Source organism: Panthera tigris, chromosome C1 (assembly GCF_018350195.1).
Source record: "Panthera tigris isolate Pti1 chromosome C1, P.tigris_Pti1_mat1.1, whole genome shotgun sequence".
Taxonomy (NCBI): domain Eukaryota; kingdom Metazoa; phylum Chordata; class Mammalia; order Carnivora; family Felidae; genus Panthera; species Panthera tigris.
Window position 1 is genome coordinate 29,936,256 of NC_056667.1, and position 22,906 is coordinate 29,959,161.

Sequence of the window (22,906 nt, forward strand, 5' to 3'; positions counted from 1 at the left end):
TTTAACATTTTTTGGATCAGAGCTTCTTTGGTGAACAGTTGAAAGCATTTGACCTGCTTCCCAGTAATACATAAGCATATTCAGTTTCTGAAAGCGAAACCCTCTTGTTATCTATGTGCCTTTCCAGAATTTATCAAAAGCACTTTACAGCTGCCACTGCTGTAAAGAATTCTCATGGCCCTGAGGAAGCACTGAGCTGCCAGGTCAGATGCGGAGAGACTGGCAAATGAGTAACCAGCTTAAAAGTTCTTAATACTCTGACACCATTCTAGGATGATTTAAGCCAATGGGTTTTGTTTGTTTTTAACTATTTTGAGTAGCAGACCCCTTTGACGAGCTGAAGATACGGGTCACGTATTCCAAAACACACACACACAATTTTGTACACAATCTCATGGCATTGGTGGACTTCCTAAAGTCCATCCTCAGGTCTCAAGTCATGCTTAAGTGAAGACTTCCTGGACTCGGCAATGCCCTTGAAGACCTTTCAGAAGGCCCCTCTCTTCCATTATGGGGACTAGAGCGGCCTAGATAGGTTTAAGTAGAAGGACGTTTACCGGACTCGGAGACACCCGACCCCCGCGACCTCTCACCGGCCACTCCGAACTCTCCCCTCCCCCACGCCCCTGCCGCGCAGGTGCGAAGAACTAAGGGGCCACCCCGGCGCGACGGCTCGAGGAACTGTGGGGGGACGCCGGGTGGGGGTGGGGGATGATGGGACCCCGCGAGGGGCGGAGGCGGGGGCGGGGGCCTTCCCGAGGTTGCTTGGCGACCCGGCTCTCCGCCCAGATTGTTCCATTTACTCAGCGGGAGGCGCCGGGGGCCGGAACGTGGCTGACGGGCCTCCCAGAGCGGACCTCTTCCGGCTTTTCCCCCTCTGCCGGGCGGTGGCCAGGGCCCGTGACGTCACAGGAGGCGGGGCCAGCGCCGCTGCCGGGTGCTGAAGGCGCCATTGGAGCCGGCTTGGCTTGCGAGCTCCGCTGAGGAGCCGGAGGTTGGCCTGCAGTTGCCTCCGCGTCCGCTCCTGGTCTCTGGTCCCTCGGCGGCATGGCGTGCGGGGCGACGTTGAAGCGGCCCATGGAGTTCGAGGCGGCGCTGCTGAGCCCTGGTTCCCCGAAGCGGAGGCGCTGCGCCCCTCTGCCCGGCCCCACTCCGGGCCTCAGGCCCCCGGACGCCGAGCCGCCGCCGCTGCTCCAGACGCAGACCCCACCGCCGACTCTGCAGCAGCCCGCCCCGCCCGGGAGCGAGCGGCGCCTTCCAACACCGGGTAACCTGCGCTGCGGGTTTGGCAGGAAGCCAGGCCCAGGCATTTTTTTTGGGGGGGGGGGCGGCTCTGGGCGCTGGGCTCATTCACCCACAGACCCCCTCTTTGCCCTCGGAAACGGGAACTGGGGTGCGCTGGGCCTTATCGCTTCCGGGGATGGGAGACATCCGGGAGGGGTGGTGGGGCCACAGTGTCCGTTTTCGGTTTTCCTGGAGCTGGAGAGACTAGAGGGGTGAGCAGAGGAAGATGGGGCTATCCCTGGCCGCTCTGGGCCCTTCCCGTGCGCGAAGCCCCTCCTGCCTTCGCTGCCCGGGCCTGCACAGAGCCGCCCAGCAGATCCAGTGGGCCATGGAAAATGGGATTCTCCTCACGAAGCCGGCCTTGAGGGTGGGGGTTGGGGGCGGGTTCCTGGGAAGGGGCCTGAGTGCGTGCTGTTCACTGTACTGTAGCTTGGAGGGAGACCTGATTTCCTGAAGTCTTTAGGGACCGGAGGCCGTCGCAGAAGTCATGGAATCCGATTTGAACCTATTTCTAAGGGACTGGCCGTGTTTTTGCTAATTGTATGGCTGTTGTCTTGTACCATATATGGCTTGAAATCGGTAGGTCGTTAACTAGAATTTATTTGAGAATCCTTAAACATACAGAGATTCCAGAAGCAGGAATTCAGCTATCCGTAACAGAGGCTCTCTTTCAGTCAGGATTCCACATTGGCCAGGGAAAGGGAAGAGCTAGTGTGACTGTAAAGTTAGGACAACCCCTCTCCTCCCCGCCCCCCCCCCCCCGCATTGTGCAGGAATAGAGGGGAAAGTGCATCAGAATTAATATGTAGCAGTTTTAAAGGGCTCCCGGAGATGGGGGAGGGTCCTCAGAACTGGACTTGAGCAAAGTTATTTCTTTGTGTGTGTTTTTCTATTCCTCAATCATGAGCAAAACCTTAGGACCGCCTTAATATCATTCTTTCCTTACCCCCTTTCAGTTACCGATGCCTTTGGGCTTTATTTCCTTTTTCCTCTGCATCTCCATAATGCAGATTTCAGGCCCTCATCCCCTCACAAGATTCCTGCAGTTGCCAGGCAAGCTCTCCTAGACACTATCTCTCTCACGTTCACCTTTTCTTTATCCTGGCATTCAAAGGATTTATCAGCTATGTCTTACCTAGACTTCAACACGTTTTTTTTTTCCAAACTATGCTTTTGCTCTGTTTTAAGTCTCCCATCCGTTACCTGACTATCCTTGCCCCACAAGGAACTCTGTTACACTTTAAATTCCCTGATCACTTACTATTTGGAAAGCCCTATGTACTGAAGGAGATAATGTTTGCAAAAGTTTTTTTGTGAAGAGTCCTTCAAAATCAGGGGACAAAAATGCCCACTTGAAGTGATATTTTTTGTTCTGCTGTTCCTACAGACACCAAGAATAGTCATATAATCTTTCTGGATCTCTCTTCTGCAAAATAGAATTAATACTTGCCCTATCTGTCTTCATGGATTTTATGCAAATATCTTATTTCTTCTAATACTACCCTTTAGACTAATTCTCCTGTAGTTCACATTACAGCAACTGTTTAGTAAATGATTATGGAATGCCTTTGGAAGCTTCGGTGTTGCAGAGTGCAGTAATGGGAGTCCATTTTTATCTTAAATTTTTGTTTTTGCATAGATCATGCAAACTATCTTCTTGGCAATTTATATTAAAATATCTTACTTAAAATATTTATTTGCAAAGATTGATCAGTTAAATTCCTTAATGCTCATTGGAGTATGGTTCTGTCATGCAAGAAAGTATGAATGATTGATTATATGATGCTTTGGCTTAAGTGAAAGATGCCTTCTGGACTGAAAAGGAAGAATGGGGGGAGGAAATTTTAAGTTTTTATTTATTTATTTTGAGAGAGAGAGAGAGAGAGACACACACAGCAAGTGAGGGAGGGGCAGAGAGAGAGAGGGAGAGAGAATCCCAAGCAGGCTCCTCACTGTCAGCATGAAGCCTGATGTGGGGCTTGAACTCAAGAACTGTGAGATCATGACCTGAGCCAAAACCAAGAGTTGGACCCTTAACTGACTGAGCCACCCAGGCACTCCTGCTTCACTTTAAAGAAAAGATAAGTGTCATAGCACTTTTTGTGGAAAAGGCACATAAAATTAAGTCTTTTATTGCTTAAATGAGCTAGGTGGATACCAGACATAGGAGGGTGTTGCTAACTTGTAAACATGGAGTGAGTCTAGGTGCAGAGCAATTAATTGATCAAGACTTGAGAGTTGGAGAGTAAATATCCAGATTGAGGTAGCATTTTAGCTGGGTCTTTTTTTTTTTTTAATGTTTATTCATTTTTGAGAGAGAGACAGAGCATGAGCGGGGGAGGGACAGAGAGGGACACAGAATCCGAAGCAGGCAGGCTCCAGGCTCTGAGCTCTCAGCACAGAGCCCAATGAGGACTTGAACCCGCAAGCCTTGAGACCATGACCTGAGCCGAGATTGGACGCTCAACTGACTGAGCCACCCAGGCACCCCTCAGCTGGGTCTTGAATGATGTTGGGAAAAGAAAGATACCCACATTTCAAACAAAGGGAAACTGTTTGAGCAAAGGCCAGAAAACGTACAAATTAAGGATAATGTAATGCAACTGGGTTATAGTGGGAGATGGAACTGGAAACATAACTTGGGGCCAAGTCTTAGAAGGCATGGAATTCCATGATAAGAGTTTGGATTTTGGTCTGTAGCAGCTAGGAATCATTGTAGAATTTTGAGGATGGGCTTAGTCTGATATAACCTGGAAGCATAACCTCAAATAATAATAGGAGGCAAGAATTAAAGTTAACTATCCACTGTTTTTTTTTTTTTTTAATGTTTATTTATTTTGAGAGAAAGAGAGAGTCCCAAGCAGGCCGTGTGCTGTCAACACAGCCCGCTGCAGGCTCGATCTCATGAACTGTGACATCATGACCTGAGCCAAAATCAGCAGTCTGATGCTTAACTGACTAAGCCACCCAGATGTCCCTAAAGTTAACCATCGCTGTTAAAAAGAAGTTTGCATTTTCTTTTTTTTTTAAGTGGCCTTCTTGGAGAGAAAATCACATCTACTTCCTTATTTTTCTTCTCTGCATGCCATGTTTCAATTCTTGGATATGCTAGTCCTTTAACCAGCCTAAAAGTTGTATCTTTCCATTTCTTCACTTCGCCATACAGGAGGCACTTAGAGGTTTATCAAAGACCTTCTGTTCTCATGAGCATTGTCCTCATACTTGTCCTTTCTTGTTTCAAGTCTTCACAGTTCCTTACATCCTTGTATTGAATCTGGCAAGTATATGCTGGAGAATAATACGTTCTAAAGATGAAGTGAAATCATGGGGCGCCTGGGTGGCTCAGTCGGTTAAGCGTCCGACTTCGACTCAGGTCATGATCTCGCGGTATGTGAGTTCGAGCCCCGCATCGGGCTCTGTGCTGACTGCTCAGAGCCTGGAGCCTGTTTCAGATTCTGTGTCTCCCTCTCTCTCTGACCCTCCCCCGTTCATGCTCTGTCTCTCTCTGTCTCAAAAATAAATAAACGTTAAAAAAAAAAAATTAAAAAAAATAAAGATGAAGTGAAATCTTAATAAATTCAGGGGACTTAAAATATGAACTTCATAGCATTTTTAAAGGAAAGTTTTGCTAATCCTACATTGTGTGTTTAGGCTGAGGGTTAGTGAATTTAGCCGCATGTAGAGCTACTTTAAGTTTGTGTCAATTCCTGGGCTGTATGTACTGTCACTTGTTATTAGAAGATTAAAATCTTTGATTTTGATTTTCAAAACTTTATCAGGTAGGCATTTAACATTTATATTGAAGAACTAGGCTAAAGATCCTGAATGACTTTTCCAAGGTCATAGTCACATAGCTAGGAAGAAGCAAAATGGCATTATTAACACTTAATCCCATTTAAAAAATAAAATTATAGCAGAGTATACATTAGAATAACATGAGTAGGGTGGCGATATGATTTTCTGGGTTTTGTGTTTGATAAAGAGGCTTTATTATCTGGAAAGTGGATACATATTCTACCACAAAAACGAAAAACTTGAAAAACTTGAAAACCACCTCCTTCCAGACTCTTTGTTGTCTCTAGGAATGTACTTGAAAGTGAATTTGTGTGTCCTGGATTCCCTTCAATAGCATTAGCAAATTTGGTTCAGGACTGCTTTGACTCAGAACAGTAATCTGAATCCTATCAAATATTGCCTCCTAGGATCAGAAAGTTCTTTTCTAAGCCCTGATCATCAATTCCAAGCAGTACATCTCAGGTCTTCCCATGGTCTGTGTCCGGGATTTCTGGTGTCCTCTCACCCAAAGATCTTGAGTCCCAACTGGGGCAAGAGTTTCATTTTTAGAAGGCCTGTGTAAGAGAATCCCCCTAATATGCTAGTTTGTAAAACTGTGCAGCTTAATGGAGATGAAAAGTAGCTCCTTGTTAGGTGAAGGATGAATTTTTTTTATTTTGCTGTAAGTTGTACTCGTTAATCCTAAAGCAAACAGCAGATCTGGTCTTCACTGTCACAGGAAGACAAGCAAAGGGAACTATCTGGGAGGCTTATGCTAAAATAGCTGCTCTTCTGTGTATTGTTAAAATAGCAGTAAGAGGGCATACTGTGGGAGTTCTAGGAGGAGTACTTTATTCAGTATCGACATTTTTCTTGCTAATATTAATAACATGGGGGAAGAGACAAGAAGTTTGAAGAAATGGCACAATAAAGTGAATGCTCAAAAAGTGTGTTTCTTTTTTATTAGAACAAATTTTTCAGAACATAAAACAAGAATATAGTCGTTATCAGAGGTGGAGACAATTAGAAGTTGTTCTTAATCAGAGTGAAGCTTGTACTTCGGAAAGTCAGCCTCATTCTACAGCACTCACAGCACCTAGTTCTCCAGGTAAGTGAGTATTAATGTGGACAGACCATTTAAGAGTTTGTAAATGGGAAAAAAAAAACGGTAAATGCTACTTCAAATGATGGTTTCCTAATCCAGAATTGATTTCATCTAAAGCAATAAAATTGGTACAGTGTATGCACTATATTACTACTTATAAATAGTTTTGAAACCATAGAGTCATGAAATTGGAAAAAAACCTTAGGTTGATTTGATTTGGCTTCTTTCATCCACCCAATGCAGAAGTGCCCTCTGTAACTGCAGTGTCTAATATCATAGTCGTTACATTAGCCACATGTGGCTGTTTAGATTTTAGTTAATTAAAATTTAATAACATTTTAACATGTAGTTTCTTGGATGCAGTAGCCACATTTCAAGTGCCGAGTAGCCACATGTAGTTCTAGTATTAGCACAACTATGGGACATTTCCATCACTGCACAAGTTTGTGTGACAGCACTGCCCTATAACATTGACAGGTGGTCAGAGAGGATGTGCTCAAAAATAGAATCTCAGGGTTGGAGAATCTTCATGGTCACATAGTTCAGCCATCAGTCTTGCCTGCCATATCCCTGCAAATAGTTAACAGGCTAGTGTTCAAACATCTCCATTGGTGGTAAACTCTGTCCTTTTAACAGTAAAGGAGTTTTTCCTCACAAAGTATTCTACTTTTTAATAGTTCTGACAGTTAAAGATTACCTTTATTAAAAATCGTCTCCTTACAGAACACAAATTGTGTTGACCAGGACCTAGGGAGAGAGAGGAATAAGAGGGGAAAAGCTTAATAGGTAAGGGGTGTTTCTTTGGTGTGGTGGAAATAGTTTGAAACTAGATAAATGTTGTCCCAAAATTGTTACTAAATGACACTGAATTGTTCACTTTAAAGTGGTTCATTTTATATGAATTCCACCTCAAATAATTTTTGTCTTATAACCCAAAGGTCCTCACAACACCCTTTTAAATTGCTCTTGTACATTCATGAGTGGCAGAATTTTCTTTTTCTTTGTTTTAATTTTTAATTATTTTTGAGAGAGACAGAGAGGGTGCAAGCCGGGGAGGGGCAGAGAGAAAGGGAGACACAGAATCTGAAGTAGGCTCAGGCTCTGAGCTGTCAGCACAGAACCTGACGTGGGGCTCAAACCCACAAACCCCAAGATCATGACTTGAACCAAAGTTGGACGTTCAATGGACTGAGCTACCCAGGTGCCCCATGAGTGGTAGACCTTTCAGTGGTAATAGTTAGCAGGTCTGTCTTTAATTTTCTTTTGAGATTTTAGTAATAGAATTTTGAAGTGATAGAATATGTTATGGGTGCAGAAAAACAATACAGTGATGCCTGGGTAGAACTTTTGGTCAGGTTTCATTTGTAGAGAAGAAATTTTGGTTTTGGTTTAAGTAAAAACGACTTGTTTCAGAGTGTTAAATGGCTCATAGATTAAGTGGGCTGAAGAAACTGATTCTAGGCAAAACTCATAACTGGGCTACCAAAGGAGCTGCTGTTTTTCCCAGGATCAGGAACCCAATTTCCATGTTTTCTAGCATTCCAGTGGATGTTTTGGTTTCTAACTCCATCTTAAGAACATTTCACTCTTCTCTTCCTAGATTCAAAAGGGATCAAGGATGAGATATGTAGTGCTTAACTGTCTCCTTCATTCATACTTCAGTGACTTTGCTAACATTTTTTCATAGTGGGCAAATCACTTGGTCTCCTAAGCATCAGACTCCTAGCCATTCTTTTCAGAGTCACCTGTGGAACTTAAAAGGTAGCCAGGCCCTAACCCAGAATTAAATCAGAACGTGTATCTTTTTGTAAATTCTATAGGTAATTATGATGCACCACCTCACTTAAACAGAGGTCTAGATAATCTCCAAGGGTTTGGGTAGCTCTGTGAATCTGCTTTCTCTAATCCAGAGTAGAGGCTTTATATCAACTTTTTGTTCTTGTTCTTTACCAAGTGAGCATTGAATATGGGCTTACATTGTTCCTCCTGCTTCTCAATTTACCTTTGGCCTTACTTTGTAAAACTAATGGCAGAAGTTCAGAGAATTTTATGCAAATATTCCATGTAGAGTTGTGAAAAATAACATTTTTCTAAACAGTTTTTCTACCTTAGGACTGTTTGCATAAAGTTATTCATTCTGAGCCTTAGAACTAGAGTGTACTGTTGAGACTGGATTTGTCTTGGGGCACCCAGCTGGATCAGTCGGTAGAGCATGCAACTTTTATTCTCGGGGTTGAGTTTGAGCTTCACATTGGGTGTAGAGACTACTTAAAATCTTATAAAAACAAAACAAAACAAAACTAGGTTTGTCTTTTGGCCAGGTACCTCCTGGATGAAGAAGGACCAGCCCACTTTTACCCTCCGACAAGTTGGAATAATATGTGAGCGTCTCTTAAAAGACTACGAAGATAAAATTCGGGAGGAGTATGAGCAAATCCTCAATACCAAACTAGCAGGTAGGCTGAGGCAGCGGCTATGCCATTGTTAATAGGGTTCAGTAAATAAGGTTCAGTTAAATGGTAACTTAGAAAAAGAGCTGGACCTCATGTAAGAAGGTTTAATGAGTTGTGAATATTGTTACTCTCTGGTGATTCTAAACATTTCATTTATACTTTTATGGAAAGGCTTTTCATTTATATTTCTGAAATGAGATAAACTAACCTTTTCTTTTGAAAATTTTCTATGTAAATAAAGGTGTTAAGTAGATTATTTGGGTTAACCTCCTTACAGGTGGTTGGGAGGAGTGGAGTATAGTCTGTATATTCAGACTTCTGGTGGGAGTCACTTGGTGGATGTGGAAAGTCAGACATCCTGTGATTCCGAGGTACATTAGAGTGAAGTTTGGAAAGCACAGCTCAGGTTAGAACAAAGGAGTTGATAGTGATGTCAACAAGTAGAGCCTTTTGTGAAAGGAAGAGATCTGAATCAGGAATACAAAGTAATACCCATGTAGTGAAAGGGGACAATGTTGTGATCAGAGAGGTTTTTGGCAACAACTTCTTCCTGTAACAGTATTATTTCCTAATCTGGTGACCTACACCACATGGTTCCTCAGAATGTTAGAAACTCTGCCTTATATTGAGAACTGTTAAACCAACTGTTGGTTTAACAACAAAGTTAAATGGGTTTCTTTATAGTTGAACTTCTTTGATCCTTTAATATACTAATAATGTATATTAGAAGCAGCTCCAATATATCATTTCCCTTCTGCCCTCACCTCCAAATCGTTCAGTTGACTCTGAGTCACTTCTCTGTTCATGGAGTTCCCCTTTATTTTTTTAATTAAATTAATTAATTTTTAAAAGTTTATTTTATATTTTTGAGAGAGCACATGCATAAGCAGCAGAGGAGCAGAGAGAATCCCAAGCAGTCTCCATGCGGTCAGTGTGGAGCCTGACATGGCGCTCTATCCCACAAACTGAGATCATGACCTGAGTTGAAATCAAGATTCAGACTATTATAGATGATTAGTGACCAAATGTAGGAGCCAGAGATTTGGCTCTGGGATCTAAGAGGAAGTAACACACCTCAGTGGCTGTTACAAAGGAGAGTCTGAGAGTAGATAACTTAAACTGGGAAGCTAGCTCTGATCCTGACACTTGATTCTTGAAAAACCAGGGGAGAATTTATTGTTATAGTATATACTGTCTTTCCCCTTACAGAACAATATGAATCTTTTGTGAAATTCACACATGATCAGATTATGCGACGATATGGGACAAGGCCAACAAGCTGTAAGTATTGCCAAGTTTTTCTTTGAATTTTCCAAGACTTCCAGGAGCAAGATCTTGATACTGAATACCTTGTCTCCTGAGAGCAAAACCCCTGTGAAGCTAAATATTAACTAACATTAAAAAAGAAGATGTCTAGCACTGTGTAAAGCCCTTTAAATCCTCATGGAGTTTATTTAATATACAGTAAGGGAGGAACTGTCATTAGCCCCATTTTATAGGTAAGGATAACACTTAAAGAGGTTAAATAATTTGTTCAAGCTCATAAAGCTAGTAGTTCAGCCAGGATTGAAACCTAGGTAGTCTCACTGCAATGCCAATTTATGTGTTACCTGGCTTTTCCTGCAGAAAGATAGTTTGAATTGTTAATTTATGGAAGAGTTCCTTAAGCTAGCTTATCAAGTGTGTGATCAGAATTTCTTAATTCTAGACATCTTGGAACTACTGGTTACTCAAAGCATAAAGTAATAAATAGCTGTATATCTAAACTGAAGCTGAGTCAGGTTTCTTAAATTCTGGAAAACTTAGGACCTTTTAAGTGTTGACTTGTGTCTTCGTGCCGTTTATCACATTTCCCATTGGTTAATATTTTTAAAAAGCATGACACTATATTTTTAGTTTTCTTAAACTCTTTTGTTTTTATTCCTAATTTATAGATGTGTCCTGAAGCTTTCTTGCATATCTGGGTACCAGGTTTGACCTCAAGAGATGGCTGCTGTACACTTTTTGCAACTGGTTTGGTATCACATTTCAGCTCCAACTTTGCATCCTGAGAACACTTAAACGTTTCTGCAGGTCCATTTTATACAACTTGAAAGACCTTAAAACTTTCTGGTTGCCACAAGCATATCTTTCTTTTCTGCTCATCCAATAAACAGCTGTGCCCTACTGTGATAGATTTTCCAAACAAAAATACCTGGAGCAGCAGTTTAGCAAAATATGCCCTCACTGGCACTCAGCAAATGGAGATTCCCCAAGCACAGTTCTGTAAGAAGTGTGTGTGTGAGTGTGTGTGAGTGTGTGTGTGTGGGTGGGTGTGTATTTTAAGTTATTATTTGTATTGTGCAAATTTTTTTGATCTTGGGGATTCTGGCTGTGAATTTGATGCACGACAATTATGGTTAAAAACATTTGCTTGGTCTACAGAAGATCATTAATGTTTTGTGACCATATAAGTTGTAATGGTGGATTGTTTTATGTGTAGGTATTATTGTTAAATACAGGGACTGTTTCCAGGCACAGAATATGAATCATAAGTTAGGATGGACATTAGATGTGATTATGATGACATAGCAAAGGTCTGTGGTCCTAGGTCTACAAATGCGTGGTGAGGAATTAGGACAAACTGGAGACAGGCCGTTTGACATGTGGACTCTGCCCAGCCGTGTTGAAAAATATTTGACTCCAAGCCTTAAAATACCCACATGGAGTCTGTGCTCACCTCATTCACACAGAGAGCTCCCTGGACACAACCTCTAAAAAGAAAAAGTCTCCCCTGGAGCAGGAGCATCAGGGTTTTCTTGGGAGCACGACACAGGTGAGCGCGGGGCTGGGCCAGCCCCTGGTGGCACTGCTACTTGGGAGGAGCCGTTTCGCCTTTGAATCGGTTATTACAAACAGAATTAGGATCCTTTGGTCAGGTTCCCCCAAATTCTTTTTAGGAGGTGACCACGTTCAACTGCTTGAGCTTTGTTTTGGCAACCCCCTGCCCAAAGTTGCTTACAGACTGTTCTTCACCTTGTTCCGAGGCCGAGGAACAGAAAGTAGCCTCTGTTTTGAGGAGGTGGAAGTTAAGTATACATTTATTTTTTACTGTGACTTGTTCAGGACCACATTTTACAAAATGCCTTGTTTCCTTTATCATTGTTTCTGGAAAGGAGAGTTCTATTAAAATTGTTTTAGTTTGAATATAGAATAGTTTTATTAAGTAGGGCTTATTTTGAAAAATTCTGAGTTTAATTCAAATGTACGCCAGTACCTTCCAAAGTAAGGTAATATTCAGAGACAGTCGTTCTGATCAGATGGCTTAGAGAAATTCTGGAATATTCATATTCGAAGATTCCTTATTAATGAATGTCTTTGACTTAAATCTAACCAAAAACTGCAACATTATTCTTTGTACATTTTCATTATATAGTGTTAACAAGCTTAGTTGCAAACAAATAAAATACTTAAGCTATTTGTTTACCTTGCCTTCTTAATACTGTGATAATGTTTATTAATTCAAATAATTTATGGGAGGCTGCTATAACCATTTCCCCAGTAAAACATTACATTTAAGATTTATAGACTTTTTAAAAAGCCCATTAGTGATCTTTTAATAATTAAAGCACTATTTTACTTCATATTTGAAGGGTAGTTTGTTTCATCTCTTCTTTTTCCAGGGTAGTTACTTGTTCCTGGAAGAGGAGCATAGCAGTGGCTGTCATGGGAGTGGCCTTACAGTGGGATAGTCACACCAAAACAAGGGTAGGGCAGCCTTGGGAGCCATGAAAAGTCCTGAAAGGAGGATCAGGAATAGGGAATACTGCTGCACTGAAGTATTGTTACAGAATCAGTGTAATCAGTGACATGCTTGCTTGCTCACTGTTGCAAGTGTCAGCCCTGTTCCCACTAAATACTTCTGGCTGGGAGGTAGGGTAAGTTTCTATAAGGAAACTGATAGACACTCTCACTGCACCCAGTGTTGTTAAGCTGTGACGGTATGGTTGCCCTTTGGGACCATAGGGTAAGACCACCATGGCTGGGTTTTAGAATCTCCTCAAAAGGGACTAGACATGTTTGTTTAGTGTTTTATCCAGAGAAGAGACAGTTCCTAGGACAGAAAATGAGGACCTATAATGTAGGCCTTAGAGTGCAGCAAAAGGAGTTTTTCTCCAGAGCTTGATTTCTAGAGCTTATTAAACACGGGCGTTGCCAGGTAGGGAAGCGTCTTTGTCCCATGGAAGTAGGTCAGTGTCCAGGGAAGAAGTTGATCTACAGAGATCTATAACAATGGGCCAAGACCTGTGGTCTCAGAACAGCCATATCTACTGAGCTAGTTAAAATTTTTGGTTTTAATTCCATTTGTTACCTTCTTTTGGTAAAATCTTAAGCTGAAGGGGAATGAAAGGAGTAAGTGTTCATGCTTAGGTCAGAGGAGTACAGGGGAGATGAAGGTTCCTGAGATGGAGATGACTGTTAAGAGCTCCCCAAGGAGAACAACATCAGGGAGTATAAGAATTTGGGCCAGCCTCTCAAACGTGGTGAATCTTCTCTGCCCGCCAGGGAGGATTGGTTGGCTTGTGTAGTAGTTAAAGAATGGCCTTTGGATGTGTGTAGCCCTAGAGTTTTAGTTTGTTGCATCAGCCTTGCCAAGCTACTGAACTTTGTGAGCCATAGTTTTCTTGTTTGCAAAATGAGGGTTAATTGTATGTACATCATTGGGTTTTGTTTTCAAATGCGAGACTAAATTAAATAGCCCATGTGAAGAAAGTAGCCACAGCCTGGGACACAAAATATGCATTTGAAACTGTTAATAGCAGGTTTCTTTACAGTGGTCTTCATCAGATCTGAAGGCCAAACCTTCCTTTCTGCAGCAGCAATTCTCAACTTTCCAGTATGAATAAATAGCCCTTTGTTAACCTCAAAATATCACATTCTCTAATTAGAATTTGTACTTTTAAGTGTTTGACTAAGAAAACAATAAAAGATGAATGACAAATGAATTCAGTAATGCCTTGCGGTGAATCTGTATTTTGTTATTCACTATAGCAGGGGTCAGCAAACTAAGGCCTGTTTTTGTGAATAAAGTTTTACTGAAATACTGCCACACCTATTTGTTTGCATCTGTGGCTGCTTTTCACAGTTTGCAACTCCAGAAACAGTATGGGCCACAGAGTTGAAAATACTTTCTCTGGCTCTTCACAAAAAAGTTTGCGGGCCCTTGCAACTGTAGCACTGATACACATTTGAAAATCTCACAAACAAGGCAAACTTGGTGCATCATGGATTGGTGGACCAGTGCCTTAATTTGTTACCTCTAGGGGAGTTACACCTCAGGTTGTGGCATGATTTTTTTAAAAAAAGTCTCTGCTTACAAATGATTGCTAAAGTGAATATCTTAACAGAAAAAGCTAATGAAGTTTTCAAAGCAAGGATTCTCAAAGATGGGGACAGGGAACATGCTATTGGGGGTGGATGCTTAGGATGACTTTTATTTTTAGCATAGTTAATTTTGAAATTGAGATACAAATGTGGGTGTAGGAATTTGATGTTTATCAGAAGATAGCATAGGTTTAAAAATTGTTAAGTGTTGTTCTTAAGGAACAGTGACTTGATTGCTGCCCTAGTGATTATTTCCTTGAAAATGGCTTCAGAGAATGCTATAGTCTACAGGTACAGTTAAACTGGACCTTGAATAATGTTGACACCTTCAGGAAGAAAGCACGTTTACTTAGGGAAAAATCTCCAGCTACTCACCCCAAATGATACTTTCAAATAATTAACACTTCATTGTAGGGAGGATTGGAAAATTACCTAAATTTGTCTAAAATTTAAGTACCTGAAGTCTTAATGGTCTCTTGTTTTTACTGATTGTTGCTCATAGTGTCTTGTCTCTACATGTGCCAGGTTCTCTATGAGCTGAATACTATATTTGAACAATTAATTATAGGAATAAACAGGATAAGGATGAGGCATCTACCTCTAGAAGGATTTCTGGTTGCCTTTACCTGGGAATATTACCAAACCTTAATTCATACTGAAAGCTGGAGGTTCCCTAGATCATCCAGATGGCACACAACCAGGTCTCAAGTCAGTGTGAAGACTGATTTACTTTTGTTTCACCTGTATCTTAAAAGTGTAATACTTTGAAATCCCAGTCTGTGATGGGGGTTCCCACCTTTAGCTGGTCTTAGGTTTTGATTTTTGTCCCCTTCAGTCCATGAGGCTTCTGAAAGTACAGTGCAGGTATCCAGGGGCATCTTCCAGATTAACAGATGCCTTAATAGAAAGCACAGCTTTGAGTTGTAAGCTTTCTGGGTTTTCAGATTTTGGCTCAGTAATTCTTTATTACCTAGTTAGCCTTTTTTATGCTTTTAAGAAAATAATTTTTATATTTCAATTGCTTTTTAGTTGGTCTTAGCAATAGGCTGATTCAAACTTCTGATGCTCAATTTTTGGAAGTGCAAGTTCCTGTGTTTTTCGTCTCATCAGAGCTTTGGTGAAGGTGCTTAATGTAGCTTGGTACCCAACATGCCTTCATGTTAATGGAAGATAAGTAGGGAAAGACATGTTTATACTGGCTTTGAGTGTTTTTCCAATCCTTCGGCAAGCATTACTGTTGTCTTCTAAGTTCTTTATTTGTGAAGGGCAGATATTTGAGTTTTTAAAGACCAACAGGTTTTGTAAGTAGCCCTAGTCGGTCTTGTATCCACAATACCTGGTATGGAATTAATATACATAAATGACTTAGGCATTCGGATCTTGACCTCCGAGAGTCAGAGTCTAGCAAGGAATGTAAGGCAAGGTAAAAGTTGCTAAGTGTTGTGTGAATGGTACAGATAATGGACTAAGGAAAGGAAGAGATGGTTCTAAGTAATAGGGATCAGAGAAGTTTTCATTTGGGAAGGTAGAGCTGGAGCAGGTTTTCAAAAGATGAATAAAGCTCAGGCAAAAATAGGAATTGGGGGCTTGAAATGAGCAAAGGCTGGGTGGTGGGAACTCATGGTGGTGTGCAGTGAGGACATTCTTGTTTAGTCGAAGTAGAAAACTTGTAGATCCCAGGAAGAGAGCTTGAAGCTAGGTAGTAGGGGCTAGATAATGAAGGGTTTTGACTAGTAGGCATTTAGCTGTTAATCTGTGGGAATCTGGAGAGTTTGGGGGAAACTAATTCAGGAGTAAATATAAGACAGAAGGGCAAATACCAAACTAGAGAACAGGTTGACCAGTTAAAGAGCCTTTTTTTGGTCTAGAGATAACAAAGGCCTATACATTGATTGGGAAGGATGATTAAACATGGCTCTGGTTTTGCCTGGCTAAGAAGAGCATGGTCTTGGGGTGCCTGGGTGGCTTGGTTGGTTAAGCATTTGATTTCGGCTCAGGTCGTGATCAATCTCATGATTCATGAGTTTGAGCCCCACATTGAGGTCTGCACTGACAGTGCAGAGCCTGCTTGGGATTCTCTCTCTGCCCCTCTCATGCTTGCATGCCTGTTCTCTCTCTCTCTCTCTCTCTCTCTGTCAAAATGAATATATAAACTTAAAAAGAGCATGATCCTTATGAAGGATCTGTCTAGTCTCATTTTCCCTCTTCACAGAGACAGACTTTGAAAAGATCCTTTTTCTTTTGGTTTGGCTTGTCTTTGCCCCTCGCTTAGCTAATCCAGCCCAGTTCCATAACTGCTGCTGTGGGGTTTTTTTGTTTGCATAGATTCTCTTAAATCTATCTCGTAAAAGCACTTTACACGGATTATTGAGAAATTTTCCTGAAAATGTCCCCTGCACCAACTCAGTCTGTCATTTTTAATGGTGCTCCCGTTCCATTGCCTGGAATTAAAGCCCTTCTTACTTGACAATTACCCACTCAAGTGGCAGTTGTCTTTCTGCCCCCTTCTTCAAGGCAGAGTTACCTGTTCATTTGATAAATGTTAATTGAGCACCTACTATTTGGCAAGTACTGTTCTGGGCACCAGGAATATACCACTGAGCTGGACAGACAAGGTTCCTGCTCTTGTGCTTATATTCTTATGAGGTAAAACAGGCAAACTAGTAAAACAAATTAATCCAAGATTTAAAAGTGTTTAGGGGTGCCTGGGTGGCTCAGTTGGTTAAGTGGCCAACTCTTGATTTCAGCTCAGGTCATGATCTCAGTTTGTGGGTTGAGCCCCGCATTGGGCTCTGTGCTCACAGCACATAGCCTGCTTCGGATTCTCTGTCTTCCTGTCTCTACCCCTTCCCACCCCTCTCTCTCAAAAATAAATAAATGTTTAAAAAATAATAATAAAATAATAAAGTGTTCAAAGAAATAAAACGGTAATGTGAGTAACTAGGTGCCTAAGTTGGATTGTAAGGAAGTTCTAAGGAGGTGTACTCTTAACACAGTACTTCATTTCAGCACTTCATTTTATGCCTTTATAAAGCTGTATAATGCATTTATGTGTCTACATGACTCTTTCACTATATTGAGCAGTTATCAGCACCTTGAGCTCCTCTCTCTGTTCGTGGCTTTTTTCTTTAAGATTTATTTTTTATTTTTAAGTTATCTCCACACCCAGCATGGGTGTTGGATTCACAACCCTGAGAGTAAGAGCCAGCCAGGTGCTTTATTCTTGGCTCTTAAATGATGAGTGACTAAATTATGTGGCTGCTCCTTCCCTTTTCTAGTCAATCAGTACACTACCTGAAACTCTTCTTTGACTCTCAGATCAAGTAATTTTAAGCCTTTGGTAGGTTCTGTCTCTGCAGCCAGGATTACGAGAGTTGTAGTCCTTACCCTAGAAAAGCTCACAGTCTATGGGAAGAAATGTGATAAAACTTGCTTTCGTAAGTGTCTGTGCATCTGGACAGAGAGATCAGGGTGTTTCCTGGGGAAGACTACTCAGCTGCCCTGGCAGGTTCCCTCCAGGTAGTTTACCCTGATCTGTACTCAGGAAGGCTGACTCACTAATAAATCTGTATTCGTCTATAAAACCAGACTCCAGTGTGTTCATTTATTTTTATTTTAAGTCTGCTCTGTGTCCTATGTGGGGGTTGAAGTTATGACCCTCAGAACAAGAGTCTCCTGTTCTACCAAATGAGCCAGCAACGCACCCCTCCAGTGTGTTAACTTAGATGATAAATACGTCAGGTACAGTAGACTACTGCCATTGGCCTTAACAGTGTGGTTTCTTCATGCAATCATACCACTTGGGTGCCCCTAAAGTAAAGGGGCAGCTTTACGTGTCCGAATGAGGGGAGTTAATTCTAGTGATGGAATGTTTGCCAGTATTAAGTTAACACCTATCACCATGAACCTGGCACAGCCTTCCCACTTAAAAGTTATGCTTCATTAGTTCCTGGTCCTGTTGCATCTTCAATTTGGTATCTTCTCCACCCTCAGTCCACACATTCATTTTTAGTTCTAAATGATCCCTCTGGTTTCCAGTATATTCCAAGCCATCTTACGCTTTATTTTTTGTAGTAATCGCTACACCCAAGGTTGGACTTGAACTCACAATGCCCAGATCGAGTCACATGCTCCACCCACTAAGCCAGCAAGCCTCTGTGTATTGGCGCTTTTGTATCTATCACATAGCTGGGGGCTTCAGGGTGAGGGTGGGGGAAAGTTTCCCGACCGTCTTCCCCAAATGTAGCAGTGGTATCAGATACAGGCCTGAAGTTCCCAATGTAGTTCCCAATATTCGAAGAGTAGTGTTAAAGCTTTTCTCGGATTATGACTAAGGGGTGATACCGGGGGCTTAGATTAGGTCATCAGGCCATTCTCATGCGATGAAATTGGGAGCAAGACTCTACTAGGTCAGAACAAATAGCCGTGATCGCCCCGGCGAACGCCTAGTCGTATTTCACTGGGTCTCTGCGCCTCGGCTTCCGGAACACCAAATGGAAGAACTGGACTGCTCAGGCTTCTGCACATAAAGTTCTTTGACGTCGTCCTAAAATCACACTTTCCCGAAACAGAATCCGCAGAGCAAGTTAAAGGGAAGGAAAACCGAGCACCTAACAGAAGCGACCACGGACCCCTACAGAGAAAACTACGTCACTTACAACGTAAAGCGAAAGAATCCTGGAGGGCGCGCGTACTCACCATAGCAACGGCGCAGGCTCAGTTCTGGCGTGGGATTTCTGGGAGTTGTAGTTTTCCTACCGTGTATACAGGAAGACCTGTCACAGGCACCCTTGCGCGCGCGGTGCTGTTACAGAGGTATATGCGTGGTCCAGTGCAGGGGGCCGGCGTATAAACAGTCAACAGTTATCTGCAATGGAAATCTACAGGGCTAGCGGGACTTCAAGAAAGTCCTAGTAATTGCCTGAGGAATTCGGAAAGCTTTCACCAGAAAACGCTGGATGGGCTCCTGGGTGGCCGGCTTCAGTTCAAGTCATGATCTCATGGTTCCTAAGTTCGAGACCCACACATCGGGCTCTGTGCTGACATTTCAGAGCCTGGAGTCTGCTTCAGATTCTGTCTCTCTCTCTCTCTCTCTCTCTCTCTCTCTCTGCCCCTTTCTCGCCCTCACTCTCCCACTCTCTCTCTCTCTTAAAAAAAAAGAAAAAAAAACACTTAAAAAAAGAAAGAAAATGTTCGCTAAATGGTCTGGGCAGATTAGGCATTCACCTGGGAGGCAGTGGGTAGGTGGCAGCGAGCTGGTGGAATTGTTCCAGGCAGAAGAAACTGCTCCTACGAGGTTTGGAAGAAAGAGCAATTCTAGATGGCTGAGAATACGAGGAGGTTGAAAAGCAATTGTATCTGAGGATTTAGAAATGGGAAGAAATCATCGAGGGATCTTGAATGCCAAACCCAGTAATTTGAATTTTCTTGAATACAATTACACCTCACACACAACCCAAGCAGTATGAATGTCCCCATACTTCGCGTTCTCCCTTGTTTTGTCCATCTTTATCACTTGCTACATCATTCTGTGTCTTAGTCCCAAGAACTCAATAAGCCCCACAGTATATGATATGAGCTCAGGAAGTATCTTTGAATGATCAGTTCTGAGTTTTAGAAAAGCAACTGGCAGCAATAAGGAGAGTGGGTAAGAAGGGAGAAAGGCTGGATATAAAAAACCATCAGAGTTCCAAGTAAATTTTTTTCCCCACCTTCAAATTTCCCTCTATCCATGGGTTGAAATCTGGCACATCAAGCCATTTCCAATGTGGGTCTCGTTTGGCCCCAGCACTTAAAAAAATTAGTTGCCCTGCAGTTTAAAAGTGTTAGGTTTCAGTGCGCCTGGGTGGCTCAGTCGGTTAAGCGTCTAACTCTTGATTTCCACTTAGGTCGTGAATTCACAATTTGTGGGATTGAGCCCCGAGACAGGCTTTGCACTGACAGTGGGGAGCCTGCTTGCAATTCTCGCTCCCTCTCTCTTTGCCCCTCCCCTGCTAGCACATGAGCACTTTCTCTCTCTCTCAGAATAAATAAACATTTAAAAATAAATAAAAGTGGTAGGTTTCCAGGGCACCTGGGTGGCTCAGTTAAACGTCCAACACTTGATTTCGGCTCAGGTCATGATTTCACAGTTCATGAGTTTGGGCCCGGCAGTGGGCTCCACGCTGACAGTACAGAGCCTGCTTTGGATTCTCTCTCTCCCTCTCTGTCTTCCCATCCCCACTCTCTTTCTCTCTCTCTCTCAAAATATATAAATAAACTTAACAAGAAAGTGGTAGGTTTCACATTTAAACAATAAAAGATTTCTGGCTTCTCTTGAAAAAGTTGAAGATTTGACAATTTGGAGCCCTGATATTTTCAACAGCTATAGGATGGAGCAGAGTAGCTGCAGCTGCCTTCAGACAGGACAGACCCTCTCCAGTTCGTCACATTCCACACCACTCCTTCCATCAGTCAAACTGAAGCCAAATACCAGTTGCCATTTACTATGGTGCTTCTGTTTTTATTTCCTTATAGTGCACTTTTGTTTGGCCTTGGAGGTATTTGAGTGACCCATCTTTGCACTAATCCTGCCTGGTATCTGAGGAGTGATACAATGAAATTAGTATTTTAGAAACATTCAGTGCAAAACAGATCGAAGTGAGGAGCTGCAAGGCAGAGAGGAAGAAATGAATTGGCAACCTGTTGAAGTATTTGAATTAACGGCCAGTAATTAATGAAAGATTGGATGAAAGTTGAGGAAAAGGCAAAATACAACTTCAGAGTTTCCTGTCTGAATGACCAGGAAGATGCCACCAATATAAACAAGAAAATGGAAGAAGTGGAAAGTGGGGTGGCTATCAGTAGCATCTTGCTATCTCCACTATTTTCTGGGAAAGGGCCACGAATGATTAATTCCATAATCTTCCAGTATTCTGCTGGACATGCGTTAGGTGCTCAGGAGATTCCAGTTGAACTGAAACTCTGATCTCAGTTGGGGCGGGGGGGGGATATATATATATCTGATGGGCTAGGGGGAGCAGAGGGAGAATTGGAATGCTTGAAAGAAACCAATTAAGTTGTGAGACTTCAGGAATTTTCTCTAGAGTGGGTACTCCTGGGACTTGGAGGCAGTTCACCTGTTTTGGGGAAAAACTTATGCCAAAATCCTGAAGCAGAGCAAGAATTTGGTATGTAGAAATGGAGACAGGGTGGGAATAGTGTCATTCCAGGGGAAAGGGGGGAAAAACCAGAGACTGGGTGGCAGGACTTTTCCAAGAATACAATGGAACAGCAAGCTCTTGGGTGGGGGATTAGGCAGAGGATTTTGGACAACGCGGCTGGGAAGGGTGGAAGGCTTGACTTCTTTAAATGTTTTTGAAAGCACATCACTTAAAATGAGAATAAATATTCAGCCCAAACCTCAAACACTTATTTTTTAAGTTACTTATATGTACAACTGCAGTAATTTTATGTACTTTATAAAGATTAACATCAAAAAATAGAAATTAAAGGGGCATCTGGCTGTCTTAGTTGATGGAGCATTGGGACTCTTGATCTCAGAGTCATGACTCCCACTTCAGGCATGGAGTTTATGTAATAAGTATATTAAAAAATAGAAATTAAAATGATTAGATTAAAAAAGTATTTGAGTATTTTCTTCCCTCCCACCTGGTGTATCATATCACACACACCACTTCCAAGGCCCTGCTGTAATCAGAGAGCCACTGGATGTTCTGAAACACAGGAGGGGCACGGTCTCTTTCACTTTCTTGAATCTGCAAACTTTATTTATTTTTAATTTTTAAAAAAATTTTTTAACGTTTATTCATTTTTGAGAGACAGAGAGAGACAGAGCATGAGCGGGTAAGGGGCAGAGAAAGGGAGACACAGAATCTGAAGCAGGCTCCAGGCTCTGAGCTATCAGCACAGAGCCCAATGCCGGGCTGGAACTCACGAACTGCGAGCTCATGACCTGAGCTGAAGTCGGACGCTCCACGGACTGAGCCACCAGGCACCCCGAATCTGCAAACTTTAGAAATTGAGATATTAAGGAACCGTGATTTTAAATAAAAACTAAAAACAAAATAACAAAATAACAAAGAACTGTGATTACCTTGGAGAGCTTTCCATGTGCCTGGAACCGCCTCATTGTTTTACACTTAACTCAATCCCCAAAGGAACCCTAGGCTGTAGGTACTTTTATCTTTTAAGATTATATATATATATATATATATATATATATATATATATATATATTTTTTTTTTTTTTTTTTTTTTTTTTAAGGGCTGACCTTTAATGTTTATTTATTTATTTATTTGAGACAGAGAGAGACAAAGTGTGAGTGGGGAGCGGCAGAGAGAGAGAGAGAGAGAGAGAGAGAGAGAGAGAGAGAATCCGAAGCAGGCTTCAGGCTCTGAGCTGTCAGGACAGACGCAGGACTGGAACTCGTTAACTGTAAGATCATGACCTGAGACGCAGTCTTTTGCTTTACCGACTGAGGACCAGGCTCCCCAAGGTATTTTTATCTTAAGATAAGAAAACTGAGGCACTGCAAGGTTAAGGCACTTTCTTAGAGTCGCACCGAAATGGTGAAGCTAGAATTTGAATCCACCCAGCGTTAATCCACAGCTCAAGGCCTTAACTACTACCGGCGGGGATGGGGGTAGGGAAGGCACTGCTTTTTCTCTACTGTGGCCTTGGTCAAGTCCCTCACCAATCCGAGCTGTCGTGAGGGTGTTAGTCACAGGGCTGAGCAGGCAGCAGGAACACACTAACCGCCAGGCAGTGTCTAAAGCGGTCATCTAGAGAGGGTCACTTTATGCCTGGTCCGTATCATCAGAGGCTGAGGCCCACGACCGCGCAGGCGCAGACCCAGGGGCTTGGTTTCTATGGTTTCCGGGCGCAACTGCAGAGAGAAGGTCGGGCCTCGCAGTCGCGCTGCAA

General features: G+C 42.3%; 1 protein-coding gene across 1 annotated transcript; it reads left to right on the forward strand.

Moving 5' to 3' along the window:
• Nucleotides 1–950: 950 nt before the first annotated feature.
• Nucleotides 951–10,788, forward strand: AKIRIN1 (akirin 1). The gene is made up of 5 exons (XM_042996680.1): nucleotides 951–1,267; nucleotides 6,026–6,166; nucleotides 8,485–8,619; nucleotides 9,826–9,897; nucleotides 10,551–10,788. Exons 1-5 carry the CDS (start codon nucleotides 1,048–1,050, stop codon nucleotides 10,559–10,561), a joined length of 579 nt encoding a protein of 192 aa, XP_042852614.1. The 5' UTR covers nucleotides 951–1,047; the 3' UTR covers nucleotides 10,562–10,788.
• The last annotated feature ends 12,118 nt before the right edge of the window (nucleotides 10,789–22,906 follow it).

What these genes read in the sequence shown, in the direction of transcription:
- AKIRIN1 (XM_042996680.1), top strand. Translation starts at nt 1,048, where the DNA reads ATGGCGTGCGGGGCGACGTTGAAGCGGCCCATGGAGTTCGAGGCGGCG. An exon ending in GCGGCGCCTTCCAACACCGG is followed by an intron (nt 1,268 to 6,025) that starts GTAACCTGCGCT and finishes CTTTTTTATTAG; the next exon opens with AACAAATTTTTCAGAACATA. An exon ending in CACAGCACCTAGTTCTCCAG is followed by an intron (nt 6,167 to 8,484) that starts GTAAGTGAGTAT and finishes TCTTTTGGCCAG; the next exon opens with GTACCTCCTGGATGAAGAAG.